The sequence below is a fragment of the Trematomus bernacchii genome, unplaced genomic scaffold (genome assembly GCF_902827165.1).
Source record: "Trematomus bernacchii unplaced genomic scaffold, fTreBer1.1, whole genome shotgun sequence".
Taxonomy (NCBI): domain Eukaryota; kingdom Metazoa; phylum Chordata; class Actinopteri; order Perciformes; family Nototheniidae; genus Trematomus; species Trematomus bernacchii.
In genome coordinates this window covers 444,520-460,774 of record NW_022987790.1, presented here as the reverse complement: position 1 = coordinate 460,774, position 16,255 = coordinate 444,520, and the positions used below count along the sequence as shown (strand labels likewise).

The 16,255-nt window shown below is 37.2% G+C and overlaps 2 protein-coding genes across 5 annotated transcripts in view; both read right to left on the bottom strand.

Moving 5' to 3' along the window:
* Window positions 1-2,715, bottom strand: part of fdxr (ferredoxin reductase) — a 25,705-nt gene extending 22,990 nt beyond the window's left edge. Inside the window, exons 1-3 of one of the 3 annotated variants that reach the window (XM_034149661.1) lie at window positions 2,682-2,715; window positions 2,342-2,494; window positions 132-235 (exon numbers count right to left, since the gene is read on the bottom strand). In XM_034149661.1, the coding sequence (XP_034005552.1) occupies window positions 132-235; window positions 2,342-2,405 (168 nt within the window). In that variant the 5' untranslated portion in view covers window positions 2,406-2,494; window positions 2,682-2,715. The other 2 variants (XM_034149662.1, XM_034149660.1) reach the window with 2 other exon arrangements.
* A 2,538-nt stretch (window positions 2,716-5,253) lies between these two features.
* Window positions 5,254-12,614, bottom strand: LOC117497670. 2 transcript variants are annotated; one of them, XM_034149672.1, is made up of 4 exons: window positions 12,490-12,614; window positions 8,780-9,136; window positions 6,031-6,158; window positions 5,254-5,473 (listed from the first exon to the last, which is right to left on the bottom strand). In XM_034149672.1, exons 1-4 carry the CDS (start codon window positions 12,563-12,565, stop codon window positions 5,354-5,356), a joined length of 681 nt encoding a protein of 226 aa, XP_034005563.1. In that variant the 5' UTR covers window positions 12,566-12,614; the 3' UTR covers window positions 5,254-5,353. The 2 variants fall into 2 exon arrangements, with proteins under 2 accessions (XP_034005563.1, XP_034005562.1); XM_034149671.1 differs by having other exon boundaries at window positions 5,255-5,473; window positions 6,031-6,161; window positions 12,490-12,613.
* Window positions 12,615-16,255: the final 3,641 nt, after the last annotated feature.

Genomic DNA, 16,255 nt, shown 5'->3' with positions numbered 1-16,255 from the left:
GTATGGGAGCAACTCACTTAGCTAAAGGGTCTGAATACTTCCTCCAGCACTTGAAACAAGTCATTTATTTCCTACTACGAATGCCTTTATTCACAAACATTACCAACACAGGGAATGGAAACAGGAAATACCTTTATCAAGTGTTGAGCCGTGTAGAAACCCGCCGGGCCGCCTCCAACAATACAAACCTTTGGACTGCAAGAGGAATAACGAGCTTTTCCACCTCCATTAATACCTGGAGAATCAGTGGTTACAAAACATAATAAGGCTGAATCTGTTTCTGAGTTACTGTTTGAGGTAGACCTTCTTATGCTCTGAGTCTTTGAGAAATTGGTTGACATCCAAACACACACACACTACTTCAGTCAGAAGGTCATCCAAACACACACACACACACACACACACACAACACACACACACACACACACACGCACACGCACACACACACACACACACACACACACACACACACACACACACACACACACACACACACACACACACACAGACAGACAGACAGATGGGAGAAACAGGATTTTGTGTAGATAATACAAAAAATTGGATATCAATTCAGGTAAATGACTTAAAGGTGGGGTAGGTAAGTTTGCAGAAACCGGCTCGAGATCACTAGAATTTGAAAATACACAGCCGGAAAAAATCTGCCACTTCCTTACAGAGCCCCTCCTCCAACACACATGAACGCGCACATGACCAATGAGGGCACGAGATAAGTTTGTGCACAGATGGAAGGCTGACAGGCAGGTAGGCCATCCAGTTATTTTAGCCGGGCCGGCTCAGATGATTGGTCGTGCTTTTCACAGTACTACAGCTTCCACAGATGATATTTTTTTAATGGATTTTTTGTCAAAGCACTTCAGATATTCATTGCTATCGGGATGTTAAGAGCATTCCATGGAATATAACAAAAAGTGTATCTCGAGCCGGTTTCTCAAACTTACCTACCCCACCTTTAAGTGAAGTACATACAGAATGCAGATTATTGCACTTGATTATAATACATTAGATTACAACAAAAAACAGTAGGAATCATGTGTTTATAAAGTAATAAAACATTAAAAAAACATCACTAGAACGACAGTAAACTGGTAATGCAGCATCTTATTAAGGCTCTTTAATAAATAAGGACATTAGTAAACATTTAAAATATAAAAATTAACTAAACATTAACTTTATAATATTGCAAAGATTATTGATTTTATACATGAATTATTTAATTGTGAGTTTTCGTTACACTATATTATATTTAACTGATGAAATGATGCTTGGCCTATTTGGTATATAAGCCATATAGCTCAAAAACACTTCATTAAATGTATAAAATATATTTGAGTAAATGTGTATATTTATCAAATGGCAGCTCATATAAATAATAATTAACTAAATTATGAACTGACTTTTCAGTCCTTTTCCCTCCACACTGTTTATGCTATTAAAGTGGACCAATAGAGTGGTACAGTGACACGTCCTAAAACCCGGAAGTAAACTCCTTCCGGTTCCTTCGACAAAAAAGCAATGAGATTTCTCCATAGGATTTTGGAAAATATGTTATGTATAAAAGACATCAAAAAGTGCATTTTGCATGATAGGTCCCCTTTAATATTACTTATGAATGAATGAATAGTGAGTTTTTGTACAATAGTCAATTTTACTTATGCTTGATCCACTGGCTATATAAGCCGAATTACTGAGGGAAACCATTTAATTAAATATGTAAACTATCTTTAATCAAGTATGTATATTTATCAAATGGCAGTTTATAGATGTTATAATTGACTTCATTTTGTATGGAGTTTGGCGCATGTTGCCTTCACAAAGTAAATGGTCACTTAACGGCTAAATAATAAACATTACATTGTGTCTCACCCTCTCACCACAATGAAGTCAAACATTATAACAATATAACAAACAGTTAAACAGTTCAAATATAGAAGCCGGACTGAAGAGTTAAATGTAATTTATTGAGAATATTCATATATAACACATGAATGAATGAGGAGTTGGTGTATGTAAAAAAGTCAATTTCACTGATAAAATTATGCTTGATCCACTGGCTATATAAGCCGAATTACTCATTGAAACCACTTCATTTAATTTGTAAAATATTATTAATCAAGAATGAATATTTATCAAACGACAGCTAATATAAGTTATATTTGACACAAAGTAAACGGTCACTTTACGGCTACAAACAGTCACTTGACGGTCATTTAACGGCTACAAACAGTCATTTAACGGCTACAAACGGTCACTTAACGGCTAATAAAGGGCTAATAACGGTCATTAAACGGCAAAAAAAATGTAATATTAAAACGTGTCTCACCTTCATGAAGTCGATGTATCCATAAACTCCTCGAAGTCCACACTTTTAACCCGGAAAGCAGCATTTTACGGCTGTCTTTCAACACAGAAACAGCTCAAATCTGTGAGTGTTTCTCCTGTTTTTGTCTTATTATCAGTTCAACATTCCTCTGATCTTTGGGCAGAAAACAGAGAAAAGGGGAGATAACAAAACAAAAACGTTAATCTTTTCCCGGGCTTTATGTTCCTAACTTCTAAACGAAATATAAAAGATAACTAAATTAACGCGTTTTTTCTTAATTGTACTGTAATACTAACTTTATTACTACAGTTATGACTTCAGTTTTACAATCATAACAAACCATTTTCAAGGCTGCACCTCGTGTGTTACACCTGGAAGCGTCCGTGTGGAACACTGACCTTCAGTACGTAGGTTCCGCAGTAACAAATTACATATAAGATAGTACAAACAATGAGCCATATAATAATAACAATAATAATAATAATAATAATAATAATAATAATAATAATAATAATAATAATAATAATAATAATAATAATAATAATAATAATAATAATAATAATAATAATAATAATAATACATTTTATTGTATTCAGTGTTTTTAAAAAATAGGTATGGTATTTTACTTTTTTACATAAACATTTTATGACTAAAATTATAAAAATAAGAATTCAATAATAAAAAATGTGTGTTCATGTTTTGAGAGGTTTTGGCCAGCCTAAAGGAGCAATGTTAGTTTTTACATTTTCTATTAAGAGTTTACTTATATGTCCAAATTGCACATCTTGGCCCTTTCTCAATTCTCTAATTTCCCCTCCTCGAATCCTCGGACCTCCGGTAGTGACCCGGAAATGGATTTCAGCGCGCCATGTTGAAGGACATCTCATTTCTCTAACCGCCTGCTGCTTCCCCTCCTCTCTCCTCGGTTCCCCTCCTCGACTCCTCTCTCCTCGACTCCCCTCCTCGACTCCTCTGCTCGCATCTCCTGTGGGCGGGACTAAGACACGAGGATAGGAGTCGAGGAGGGGAGTCGAGGAGGGGAGTCGAGGAGGGGAATTAGAGAAATGAGAAAGGGCCCTTGACACTAAACCAGTGTTGTTGTTTATTACATTTCTTTGTGCACGCTATTTTTCACAACATGTATAAGTTATATATTTTTTAAAAGCCATAAAGCAAAACAAACACCTGTAATGCAACATACATTTCATTTGTTTATTTGATAGGGACAGCAATCAAATACAGCAAACGGTAGTATTTATTTTTATAGTGACAGTGTAGGTAATTCACTTCAGAAACACTTGTTGTTATATCCCATGGAATGCTCTTAACATCCCGATAGCAATGAATATCTTAAATGCTTTGACAAAAAATCCATAAAAAAATGTGAAATCTGTGGAAGCCGTAATATTGTAAAAAGCACGACCAATCATCTGAGCCGGCCCGGCTAAAATAACTGGATGGCCTACCTGCCTGTCAGCCTTCCATCTGTGCACAAACTTATCTCGTGCCCTCATTGGTCATGTGCGCGTTTGTGTGTGTTGGAGGAGGGGCTCTGTAAGGAAGGGGCAGATTTTTTCCGGATGTGTATTTTCAAATTCTAGCGCACTCGAGCCGGTTTCTCCATTCTTACCTACCCTATCTTTAAGTAACATGTGTAAAAAATACAAAATGTAAAAAGTTTGCAAACATGCTAATTTACATCCATAGTCCCTCGGGAGATAACCCAATCAGACACATCTCAAGTACAAATATACAATTCACAAGTACAAATATACAATTCACAGGTACAAATATACAATTCTCAAGTACAAAAGACACGATCATTGTACCACACGTTAATGGTGATTGCACCATTAACGACAGTTTTTATAAATGGGTCCTGAAAGTAAAAACAGAATGTCAAATCAGACAGAAAAAAAGTTCAAACTCTATTTTTGAGAACGCAAACATCTGAACACCTGAAATGCAACGAGTAGAAAAACAACAAGTGCTTGCTCTGCAGGTTTTTTGATACACTAGCAGCTGAAAAGGCTACAGGATGTGGCTGCTGGCTTTTCAGCAAAGATAAACACAAAATGTCCTATTTGAAAGGAAACGGAAAGCAGCGCAGATGGTGAAACACGTCTCAGCTGCTGATGACTCAAATAAATCTGTTTCAGGGGAAAGATTGACTGAGGAACCTGAAATCAGGAAATAACAGAAACAACGTTTATTCTCCTAGTTTGTTTCTATTGATCCTCTCTCTCTGCACGACACTCTGATCCTCGATCACATTGAGATTACACTTCAGGATAACATTTGGTAAAATACAACATTTCATTAATTAAAATGTTAATATTTAGTTTTTAATTATTGATTTGTAATGTTTGATATTACATTTTAAATTTCCAAATGTAAAATGTTTGATTAAATTGTAAAATGTTGTAAATACATAGAAAATATCAATATCTTAAAAAAAATATTAAAAAAAGTTTACAAATGTTTATGTTTTAATGTTTTAATATTTTCACATGCACATTTTTCAATTTTCAATGTATTTATTTATTTTTTATATTTTTATATATATATATAGAAAATATATATATATATTTTTTAAATATACATTACTTTTTTACTATTATATATACATATATATTTTTTTTTTTCAAATTTCCAAATGTTTACGTTTTAATATTTTAATATTTTCACATGTTATCTAATATTTTAAAGCTTTGATATCCCATCTTCCCTGACATTTCTAGAGGACCTGAAGTCCTGAGATGTGACTAAGTACGGATGGTGTTGAGGTGTTTTCAGATTTCCAAATGTTAACGTTTTATTGTTTGAATTTTTCTATTATTTTCTAATATTTTCTAATATTTTCTAATATTTTCTAATATTTTCTATTATTTTCTAATATTTTCTAATATTTTCTAATATTTTCTATTATTTTCTAATATTTTCTAATATTTTCTAATATTTTCACGTTATCTAATCTTTTAATGCTTTGATATCCCATCTTCCCTGACCTTTCTAGAGGCCCAGAGATGTGACTAAGTACGGCTGGTGCTGAGGACAGGTGTGCTGAGGCCTCGGGGGTCGGGGGGGTCCGGGGGGCTCAGCGGCTCGACCCGGTGTGAAGCGCTTCTTAAACTGCAGAAAAACAAAGAGAAAACATTATATTATATATATACCTGTCCTTTGATTAAAATACAAACTTGTTTTTAACACAGTATTAATAAAACAAAAATAAAACATCCCTTATTGCATCACTTCAATCTGGAAGTGAAGACAGATACAAATAAATACATTAATAATATTAATATAGTTATAATTTAAGCGAAATAAAACATATTGAACTAAAACATTGAAAGGAATATCTAAATAATAAACAAACAAAAAAATATTTATTAAAAAAAAAATTACAGATATTCTTTTTTTTTTATTGTTTTGCCCATAAATGTGCATTTTCAACGAAACAAACACATTTTTTTTCATTCAGTATAAATAAATAAAATTGAAAGCCTTTAATCCGAAAGCATCTTTTCTAAGTGAAGTAAAAATTAATTTTAATAATAAAAATAGCCCAATTAAGTCTCAAAATATCCTCTTCTTTGCAGGATTACAAAAGCAGGTCCATCCGGTGTTATTATCCTTTCAATTGTCTCACATTTATTATTAAAATGGTTTATTTAAACAGTTGTACTCACTCGTCTGTGTCTCAGAATCATGGCTCCGGTGAAGAGGAGCACGATGACGGTAAACGCCGTCACGCTGAAGGCGATCAGGACGAGATCCAGGATGTGGTTTCCGAGTCCACAGAGTTCCTGCGAGTCTTCTTCTGGAAATAAATGATAGATAAATGTGAAACAGTGTGTGAACAACAGCCTCACTGAAAAAACTGAGACGTTGACTTTCATTAAATATATTATGTCAGGGGTGTCAAACTCAAATACAAAGTGGGCCAAGATTAAAAAATGGGTACTAGTCGAGGGCCGGACTGGTTCAATGTTTATTGCAAAACTTATTGAAATGAACTTATTGCACATATTAAACCTGGAACTAACAAAGCTTAAATTATTGCCTATAAAAACAACATTAAACATTAAATAATCAGTTGCATTCATTTCTTATGGCTCGATCTGCAGCTTTTCCAGAGTCATTTCTTATGATTACATTTCTCCACAGGCCAACAACAGCTTCAAAAAATCTATTTCCCTCAAAGAAAAAACCAAACATGTCCTGTTGTCTCAAGAAAGAAAGTGCAGAAGGAAACATGTAAACTCAGTGTGCTGCTCTGTGATGCTAGCTCAGATACTTGGCATCTCATCTTGGGTGCAAGTTCATCAATGTTTGGGCTCAGGCTCTGAGCTGAGGAGACCCTCAGGATGGAGAGAAGGTGTGCGTGCAATATACCGGCGGGCCAGATCTAATAGTAATTAGAAATTATCCTGTGGGCCGAAATTAAATCCACCAAGGGCCTGATTTGGCCCCCGGGCCTCGAGTTTGACACATGTGTATTATGTCAACAGATTTCACATTACTGCATTAGGTTAGTTGAAAGCAATACTATTAAGATGAAATAAGAAATATTGGGTCGAACTTATATTATTGCTTTCAAATAACCTAATACAGTAATGTGAAATCTGTTGACATAATACATTTAATTAAAGTCAACGTTTCAGTTTTTTCAGTGCTTACGTTGACCCAAAAAAATATAGTTTGGATACTGTATGTATTTTTACTCTTTAATGGAAGCATGCAAGAAACATTACGTTTTCAAAATAATTTGAGGTAACACATTAGAAGTATTGAATTTACAAATTCTACTTTTTTGTATCAAACACTATGAACACAATTTACAAGTATTGATTGTGCAGTAACATTTTGTTGAAGTACTGAAACGCCTCCATTGGATTCCTTTGTTTACTTCCTGAACATAGTGACATCAATATGGTACACTAGCGCTTCTATTGGCTAGCGCTCCAACACATAGGTACGTGATAGGCTAAGGGGCGGGACATCGCTAAGCAGGTTGACCAATCACAACAGAGCCAGCCAGCTAACCAATCAGAGCAGACTGGGCTCTGGTTTCAGACAGAGGGTGAAAAGAGGTGCTGCAGCACAGGCAGTATGAGAACAATAAAGAGCTTTTTGAACATTAAAGCATGGAGACATGTAGAGACACTACATACTGATATACACCTGAACATCAGCAAGAGAGGACTCTTTAAAGTAGAGACACTACATACTGATATACACCTGAACATCAGCAAGAGAGGACTCTTTAAAGTAGAGACACTACATACTGATATACACCTGAACATCAGCAGGAGAGGACTCTTTAAAGTAGAGACACTACATACTGATATACACCTGAACATCAGCAGGAGAGGACTCTTTAAAGTAGAGACACTACATACTGATATACACCTGAACATCAGCAGGAGAGGACTCTTTAAAGTAGAGACACTACATACTGATATACACCTGAACATCAGCAGGAGAGGACTCTTTAAAGTAGAGACACTACATACTGATATACACCTGAACATCAGCAGGAGAGGACTCTTTAAAGTAGAGACACTACATACTGATATACACCTGAACATCAGCAGGAGAGGACTCTTTAAAGTAGAGACACTACATACTGATATACACCTGAACATCAGCAGGAGAGGACTCTTTAAAGTAGAGACACTACATACTGATATACACCTGAACATCAGCAGGAGAGGACTCTTTAAAGTAGAGACACTACATACTGATATACACCTGAACATCATCAGGAGAGGACTCTTTAAAGTAGAGACTCTACATACTGATATACACCTGAACATCATCAGGAGAGGACTCTTTAAAGTAGAGACACTACATACTGATATACACCTGAACATCAGCTGGAAAGGACTCTTTAAAGTAGAGACTCTACATACTGATATACACCTGAACATCAGCTGGAGAGGACTCTTTAAAGTAGAGATACTACATACTGATATACACCTGAACATCATCAGGAGAGGACTCTTTAAAGTAGAGACACTACATACTGATATACACCTGAACATCATCAGGAGAGGACTCTTTAAAGTAGAGACACTACATACTGATATACACCTGAACATCAGCAGGAGAGGACTCTTTAAAGTAGAGACACTACATACTGATATACACCTGAACATCAGCTGGAGAGGACTCTTTAAAGTAGAGACACTACATACTGATATACACCTGAACATCATCAGGAGAGGACTCTTTAAAGTAGAGACTCTACATACTGATATACACCTGAACATCATCAGGAGAGGACTCTTTAAAGTAGAGACACTACATACTGATATACACCTGAACATCATCAGGAGAGGACTCTTTAAAGTAGAGACTCTACATACTGATATACACCTGAACATCATCAGGAGAGGACTCTTTAAAGTAGAGACACTACATACTGATATTTACCTCTGACGATGATGATGGTGCCGTTGGTGGGCAATTGTACGGATACTTTGTCCACGTAGCCCCAGGTGCAGAAATACAGGTCGGTGTCCTGCAGCTGCATCAGATCGATCTTAAAGGAGACACCAACGCCTCCGTCCAGCTGCTTTCGTTCAGATACATGAATCCGTTTTTTAAACACTCCATCCGCAGTATTTGTTGCTATTTTTCCCTTTTTAAAATGCAGGAAACTGACTTCTGTTTTGCTGTGAAACTTCCTCTGCAGACTCAGGCTATCGGGGTCCGACAGAGAGATGGAGCAGGAGATCTCAGCGGATGAGTTTATTGTCTTTATGGAGGTGGAGGAGGGCTCCTGAGAAACTGACAGAATAAGAGAAACTGTTACTGAAGCCTCCATAACATCAGGAGGACAATCAAAATAAAGGTTTATACATACATTATTTGCGAAGTTCCAAGACAGGGCAAACATGTCGCTAACATATATGAAAAAATGGGTACTCTTCTTTAACTGATCTGATTTAAAGAGTCCTCTCCTGTTGATGTTCAGGTGTATATCAGTATGTAGTGTCTCTACTTTAAAGAGTCCTCTCCTGCTGATGTTCAGGTGTATATCAGTATGTAGTGTCTCTACTTTAAAGAGTCCTCTCCTGCTGATGTTCAGGTGTATATCAGTATGTAGTGTCTCTACTTTAAAGAGTCCTCTCCTGCTGATGTTCAGGTGTATATCAGTATGTAGTGTCTCTACTTTAAAGAGTCCTCTCCTGCTGATGTTCAGGTGTATATCAGTATGTAGTGTCTCTACTTTAAAGAGTCCTCTCCTGCTGATGTTCAGGTGTATATCAGTATGTAGTGTCTCTACTTTAAAGAGTCCTCTCCTGCTGATGTTCAGGTGTATATCAGTTTAGTGTCTCTACTTTAAAGAGTCCTCTCCTGCTGATGTCCAGGTGTATATCAGTATGTAGTGTCTCTACTTTAAAGAGTCCTCTCCTGCTGATGTTCAGGTGTATATCAGTATGTAGTGTCTCTACTTTAAAGAGTCCTCTCCTGCTGATGTTCAGGTGTATATCAGTATGCAGTGTCTCTACTTTAAAGAGTCCTCTCCTGCTGATGTTCAGGTGTATATCAGTATGTAATGTCTCTACTTTAAAGAGTCCTCTCCTGCTGATGTTCAGGTGTATATCAGTATGCAGTGTCTCTACTTTAAAGAGTCCTCTCCTGCTGATGTTCAGGTGTATATCAGTATGTAGTGTCTCTACTTTAAAGAGTCCTCTCCTGCTGATGTTCAGGTGTATATCAGTATGTAGTGTCTCTACTTTAAAGAGTCCTCTCCTGCTGATGTTCAGGTGTATATCAGTATGTAGTGTCTCTACTTTAAAGAGTCCTCTCCTGCTGATGTTCAGGTGTATATCAGTATGTAGTGTCTCTACTTTAAAGAGTCCTCTCCTGCTGATGTTCAGGTGTATATCAGTATGTAGTGTCTCTACTTTAAAGAGTCCTCTCCTGCTGATGTTCAGGTGTATATCAGTATGTAGTGTCTCTACTTTAAAGAGTCCTCTCCTGCTGATGTTCAGGTGTATATCAGTTTAGTGTCTCTACTTTAAAGAGTCCTCTCCTGCTGATGTCCAGGTGTATATCAGTATGTAGTGTCTCTACTTTAAAGAGTCCTCTCCTGCTGATGTTCAGGTGTATATCAGTATGTAGTGTCTCTACTTTAAAGAGTCCTCTCCTGCTGATGTTCAGGTGTATATCAGTATGCAGTGTCTCTACTTTAAAGAGTCCTCTCCTGCTGATGTTCAGGTGTATATCAGTATGTAATGTCTCTACTTTAAAGAGTCCTCTCCTGCTGATGTTCAGGTGTATATCAGTATGCAGTGTCTCTACTTTAAAGAGTCCTCTCCTGCTGATGTTCAGGTGTATATCAGTATGTAGTGTCTCTACTTTAAAGAGTCCTCTCCTGCTGATGTTCAGGTGTATATCAGTATGTAGTGTCTCTACTTTAAAGAGTCCTCTCCTGCTGATGTTCAGGTGTATATCAGTATGTAGTGTCTCTACTTTAAAGAGTCCTCTCCTGCTGATGTTCAGGTGTATATCAGTATGTAGTGTCTCTACTTTAAAGAGTCCTCTCCTGCTGATGTTCAGGTGTATATCAGTATGTAGTGTCTCTACTTTAAAGAGTCCTCTCCTGCTGATGTTCAGGTGTATATCAGTATGTAGTGTCTCTACTTTAAAGAGTCCTCTCCTGCTAATATAAAAGGTGCCCACAGTTTAAACTAGTCGAAAAACAAGTAAGCTATTGAGACACCGCTCAATCTGTCTGTCAGATTTACCACAAACACACACCCATGTTTTGATCAGGTGCCAAACTAAACAAGGTGCTGTTTGGCACAGAGTGAAAGTGAGAATGCATCTCCAGGATGTTATCTTCTATCAGATATCACTTGCAGCAAGATTTTCTGGCTGTTCTGCAATCCTCTGAGCCGCAGATAAAAAACAAGATGATCAAAGTTCAAGTTATATGTCCTACCTGTATGAATAATAAGTAAAACAACAGCAGGTGAGACTTAAGACGGTCTGATTCCTCCAATCAGAAACGTACATATGTAGGTTTAATATATGTATATATGTAGGTTTAATATATGCAAATGGTGTTGGTCTGGACCGAATATTAAAGAAATGCAGAAAGTGTTGCAATCGTCCGCAGACTCCCCTCAGTTCTTTTAAAGGTAGCTGCAGGATATACTAAAATATGTATTTTTTAAATGACAAAAGGTTAAGCTGCAGAATGGAGTCTCACACCCCCCCCCACTGCTTAGCCCTGTGACTCTTCTCCACTTCCTGCAGTCTGAGTGTCTTAATGCACAGTTATAGATGTTAACCGAGGTGTTCAAATATTCAGTGTTGTCATGGTCATGTTTTTAAAGAAGTGCATGAACTCTCTTTCTGTGGGTGTTTTCACTTCCTGCTGCTGAACTTCACTGCAGGACAAAAACACTGACTTTGCTTTTGCTGCTTTACATTTATTTCATAAGGCTAATGTTGGGCTATAAAGGAACTACAGCACGGTCACATGACTTCACGTCACCACTGCTAAGCTAAAGGAGGCTAATGTTGGGCTATAAAGGAACTACAGCACTATGTTGTTTTCATTTTGAGGAATGCAAACTAAAAATGTATATAAACAAAAAATTAAAAATAAATAATAATATACATAATACACGTTTAAAAATGACATATATTTATTTGATATTAAAAATAAATATAATAAGATTTTTAGGATGTATTTGACTGATAGCATTATATATATTACTTCTCCATAGTAAATCGTTGTACAACAGTTGTATTACCTTTAAATACAATATTTACCTGTATACCTTTATAAGGTATCAGGGTAAAAATGAGTACATGTCGAACACAGGGGATATTTTTCTACAGAAATACTTTGTTTATTTAAAACTTTCAGTCCATTTTACTATAAATAAAAGGAACAAATGCATCATTTTTAAATTGAATTTTAGTTTTAGAGAATAGAGAGATATGCTTCTGCTCAGAGGTTTGAAAACAGGAAACGAACAGGAAGACGTGACTCAGCCTCACATTTCAAAACGTCTTCATCATTTTGGATGTTAAACAAAAAAAACAGTATTCCACATTTTTCTCACACACACACGCACACGCACACACACACACACACAAACACACACACACACCCGTACCTGTCCAGATGTGCAGCAGGACCTCAGCAGGCAGGCAGAGGATCCCCAACACACAGCTCCACCCGAGGGCCTCCATCCTCTCAGGCCAAACACACACTGACAGAGGAAGTGTGATGGTGTGTCTGTATCATCTCTGTGTGTAAGTCTGTGTCATCTCTCTGTGTGTGTGTGTGTGTGTGTGTGTGTGTGTGTGTGTGTGTATGTGTGTGTTTGTGGGTGCTGCATTAAATCAAAGAAGAGGAAACTGCTTATCGACGACAACTTTATTGACAACACCAAATATTCCACGTAAAAAGGCTTATTTAGCCCACACAGTAAAAAACACATTTGACAGTATAAAACAACACATTCTTATTTGGTTTGTTTTTATTGCAGAGTTGATTAAGTGGCTTTGTAGTGCTATTTTATAAAGTTGGTTCAAGCTCCAGAAAAGCTAAAGGCATCTTAATTTCCAACTCTTGTGTATAATATGTACAGATATAACCCCAAAACATATATATTTTACATATATACACATGGTTAAATACATTTTCTTCTGTATTCGCCACCCACCGCTAAGCTAAAGGCGGCTAATGTCGGGCTATAAAGGAACTACAGCACGGTCACATGACTTCACGTCACCACCGCTAAGCTAAAGGAGGGTCACATCAGAATCAGAATCAGAATACCTTTATTAGTCCCACAGAGGGGAAATTTGCATTGTTACAGCAGGAAAGAGCCACCGACAGCTTAATGTTACATATGTTAAAAAAAAAAGTACTAAGTTATGATATAATACAAATATAATAAAAAAAATAAAACTAAAGAAAAAAATACTTTTCAAATTACAAATCCTGTAACAGTTCTTAGGATTTAGCAGCCAGGTATATATTACACATGACTTCACATCACCACCACTAAGCTAAAGGCGGCTAATGTTGGGCTATAAAGGAACAACAACACGGTCACATGACTTCACGTCACCACCGCTAAGCTAAAGGTGGCTAATGTCGGGCTATTAAGGAACAACAACACAGTCACATGTCTTCACATCACCACCGCTAAGCTAAAGGCGGCTAATGTTGGGCTATAAAGGAACAACAACACGGTCACATGACTTCACGTCACCACCGCTAAGCTAAAGGTGGCTAATGTCGGGCTATTAAGGAACTTCAGCACGGTCACATGTCTTCACATCACCACCGCTAAGCTAAAGGTGGCTAATGTCGGGCTATTAAGGAACAACAACACGGTCACATGTCTTCACATCACCACCGCTAAGCTAAAGGTGGCTAATGTTGGGCTATAAAGGAACAACAACACGGTCACATGACTTCACATCACCACCACTAAGCTAAAGGAGGCTAATGTCGGGCTATTAAGGAACAACAACACGGTCACATGACTTCACTTCACCACCGCTAAGCTAAAGGTGGCTAATGTCGGGCTATTAAGGAACTTCAGCACGGTCACATGTCTTCACATCACCACCGCTAAGCTAAAGGTGGCTAATGTCGGGCTATTAAGGAACAACAACACGGTCACATGTCTTCACATCACCACCGCTAAGCTAAAGGTGGCTAATGTTGGGCTATAAAGGAACAACAACACGGTCACATGACTTCACATCACCACCACTAAGCTAAAGGTGGCTAATGTTGGGCTATAAAGGAACAACAACACGGTCACATGACTTCACATCACCACCACTAAGCTAAAGGAGGCTAATGTCGGGCTATTAAGGAACAACAACACGGTCACATGACTTCACGTCACCACCGCTAAGCTAAAGGAGACTAATGTTGGGCTATAAAGGAACTACAGCACGGTCACATGACACCGTTATCTTGTGGCGTTTCCTTGTTGATACGATTAATGATTTTCTTTCCTAACAGGGCACCGAAAAGCCCCAATGCTATCACAGGGACGACAATCCCCAAGATGACCGGAACATGAGTTTTGATCGTCTCAATTGGACCTGAAAAATAAACATAGAGATTAAAATGTGGACTAATCCAATGTATTTTAACTTTAGATGGATAATAATGATGCACGCTTTACGCACATTTGCTAAAAGACAATAGGAAATGGGAATGTGATGAAACAAGTCGGCCATCTTTGAAGGATACCAGTGTCCGCAACCTGTAGACCAATACACCCTACCTCTATTGAGGGGAGCAGCCCTTCATATATTTTTACCTGTATTTGGCCATCAGTGAAAAGAGTTTTGACACCTTGATCTAGACCAGGGGTGGGGAACCTTTTTCCTCTCAAGGGCCATTTCAATTTTTTTAACATCCTCCGAGGGCCGTACAAATTATTGACCTCTGCTTAAAAATACTAAAATCACAGCCGAAGGATATGGACACAAGATGTGTGCAAATGTATTTAGTTTCCTATCCATGTGAACATGATTTAAGTGGGGGGGGGACCTAACCTCCTCTAGGGGGGTCCGGGGGCATGCTCTCCCGGGGAAGATTATTTTTCAAATGTTGAAGTTAAAAGCATCAATCTGGTGCACTTTGAGAGCAACATGAAGAGATCTATGGAAACGTCTCTCAACACCCATATGAAACAGAACTGTAAGCAGATTTTCTTTTCTTTATGGATATTTTACAAATCACTCCCCTTTCAAACTGTATTCTTGTTTATTAATAACAACTTTTTTTTACTGTCATATAGTATTTTATACCTGTTTACTTTATTCTCTTGTGTTTTTATAACTATAATGATCATATAAAGATGTGCCTTAACCTCACTGGTTATAGAAAAAGCAACCTTATATTCGTTAGCATAGCTAGCTAACCAGATGCTAATAACAACAAAGTTATTGACTGTATGATCAGTATGACAGATGAACAGATCGCCACTGGGCTTTCAACTAAAGACACAGCCACGCAGAAACTGCATGTGTTCCCCACCCCTGATCTAGACGCTATCCTTCAAAGATGGCCGCCGTGCCCCAGAGTGCAACACACTTACCAGGAGACAGATTAATGGAGCCAACACCAATGGTTTTAGGACTTATTATTTGTACTTTGATGTGAGGCGATTTGGCCGTCCCACAGTTAGTCTTGATGTTAACGGTGTAATTATCCTCCTTCCTGACATCTGAGATGGTCATGGACAGGTGACTCACAAGATCCCCCTCACAGGTGTGATTCCCGGAGTCACACTTTATGTCTCCATGTGTGTTATTCCACCGATAACGATAAAACTTACACCTCTGATCCAGGGTGTATGTGCAGTGTATAGTCACGGGTTGTCCGAACACTGCCTCTGTGTCGTTGCACTTCACTGACACTGCAGGAGGAGAAGGAAAAATGTGTGTAAGTTAAATCATTTTTTATTTAAAGTGCACAGTTTATTCATTGATTTGATTTGATTTATTTCGAATGTGTAAAACAATAATACAAAAATGTAACATGATAATTATTATATAATACAAAATGAATCAGCGTCAAATTGATATCCAACAATATTACTGATTCTAAATTATGTATAAACAAATAATCTACTTTATTACACCTCTGAGAAGCGGTGGGAAGAAGTTTACACTCATTTGATCCCACCTCTTTTCCCAAAAACTAAATTATTAACATATATATTTTTTCTCTTTTCTTAAAGAAATACGTTTGTTATTGAAAAACAAAAACATAAAACAACAAATAAATAAACAGATTCAAGTTTATTTATTTATTTGGTTTGTTATTTGATCTTTTCTTGAATATCATTTACCTCTGTTATGTATTTGTTTGTTTATTTATCTGTTTATTTATTTGTTGTT